At 57.6% G+C, this 1,257-nt stretch overlaps 1 protein-coding gene across 1 annotated transcript in view; it reads right to left on the bottom strand.

The window, feature by feature from the left end:
* Positions 1-110, bottom strand: part of VDBG_07485 (trehalose-phosphatase) — a gene marked incomplete at both ends in the record, with an annotated part of 2,664 nt that extends 2,554 nt beyond the window's left edge. Inside the window, one exon of the mRNA XM_003001980.1 lies at positions 19-110. Coding sequence (XP_003002026.1) covers positions 19-110 — 92 coding nt within the window. The remainder of the gene's footprint in view (positions 1-18) is intronic.
* Between the last annotated feature and the right edge of the window lie 1,147 nt (positions 111-1,257).

Raw genomic sequence — 1,257 nt, 5'->3', positions numbered from 1 at the left:
GGGCGACATAGAACATACCCAATCGGAGCCTGATGATATTTGAAGGAGTGGGGGATATTGAACGTGGCCGAAATGATATTCCCACTCAAGGGGAGGTCAGGGTTTCGCATTGCGGACGTCGTCGATAGATTGGCGGCGAGCCATAGTCTCGAGCGTCAGAAGCTGCAAAGCGTTCACCTCTTCTGTATTTTTGGCAACGGCAGGAACAGCGGCGCTTTGGCGGTAGGATTGCGGATTGTGATGGAAATAGCTTTGCCCTTCCTCGCTCGGGGAGTCGTAGGTCTCGAGATGGATGCCGGGGGTGGCAGCGTAGGCGGCGGCAGCAGCACGAGAGGAAAGACCGCGGACGGGCGACTCACTAGGATCAGTCGCGTTGGAGAGGCTTGAGGGAGATGCCGGTCTGTTCGGCTCGTGGCCGTGGCCAAGGTGATAAGATGGGTTCTGTGTCATGGTGGATGTGTTAATCAGAGGACGACCAACTCGCGCACACAGTGAAGTTGAGTAGTGCAGGATGCAGTGAGAGGACGCGGCAAGGAAGGCTCATAAGTCTCGAGGTTTCCAGTTCAAGGAGGTTGATATCATTTGGCGAATTTGCAGACCAATACGCCGTCAGCCGGAATGGGTGACCAGGCCGTGACGCAACAACCAGAGGCCGCGGAAGCCTTTGATGGGATGGCGGTGGGACAAGATAAGGAGCGGCGGAGGGGTAGCCGATGTGACAAGTCATTCCTCAGCCGGCAACAGGAAGAGACTGACAGCGGCCACTTCAATGGGCTCTGACAGGCGCTGCCGGCTTGATGCGTTACCCCGTCAAGGTGGCCGTCCTCGATCGATTTGCGGATCATCCGAAGTGCGCCAGGACCATTTGCTCCTGAGAACGGGCTGGACCTTTGCGCGCCTTGGGGCCTTGCCTCTTGGCGGACAAAATGTGTTTGAGGGCCAGGGTTGTCTATCGTCGATGCCCCCTTGACGCGTGGGCAAGCAATTGGTCAAAATAGGCTCCGGTAGCAAGTTTCCTGGTCAAATTGATCGGAGGTCGGCGATGGGTAACCGTGGGCGATGCGGCCTGTTGTCTGCATCCTGCGGCGGTTTTGGTCCTGCGATACCGGGATTGGCTCCAGAACTTGGTTCCTGGATTTCCTGGGCCCTGGATCTTTTCCTCCCTCCTGTGTGACCCGACAAAGGATGGATTGGTCGGGCCAGGCGCGTCAAGCGGGAGTCTGCGTCGGTCGATTGTTGGAGCTTGGGAGAGCTTCG

The sequence above is a fragment of the Verticillium alfalfae genome, genomic scaffold (genome assembly GCF_000150825.1).
Source record: "Verticillium alfalfae VaMs.102 supercont1.10 genomic scaffold, whole genome shotgun sequence".
NCBI classification, from domain to species: domain Eukaryota; kingdom Fungi; phylum Ascomycota; class Sordariomycetes; order Glomerellales; family Plectosphaerellaceae; genus Verticillium; species Verticillium alfalfae.
Note: the sequence above shows the minus strand (reverse complement) of the source record. Positions and strands in the feature narration are given on the sequence as shown.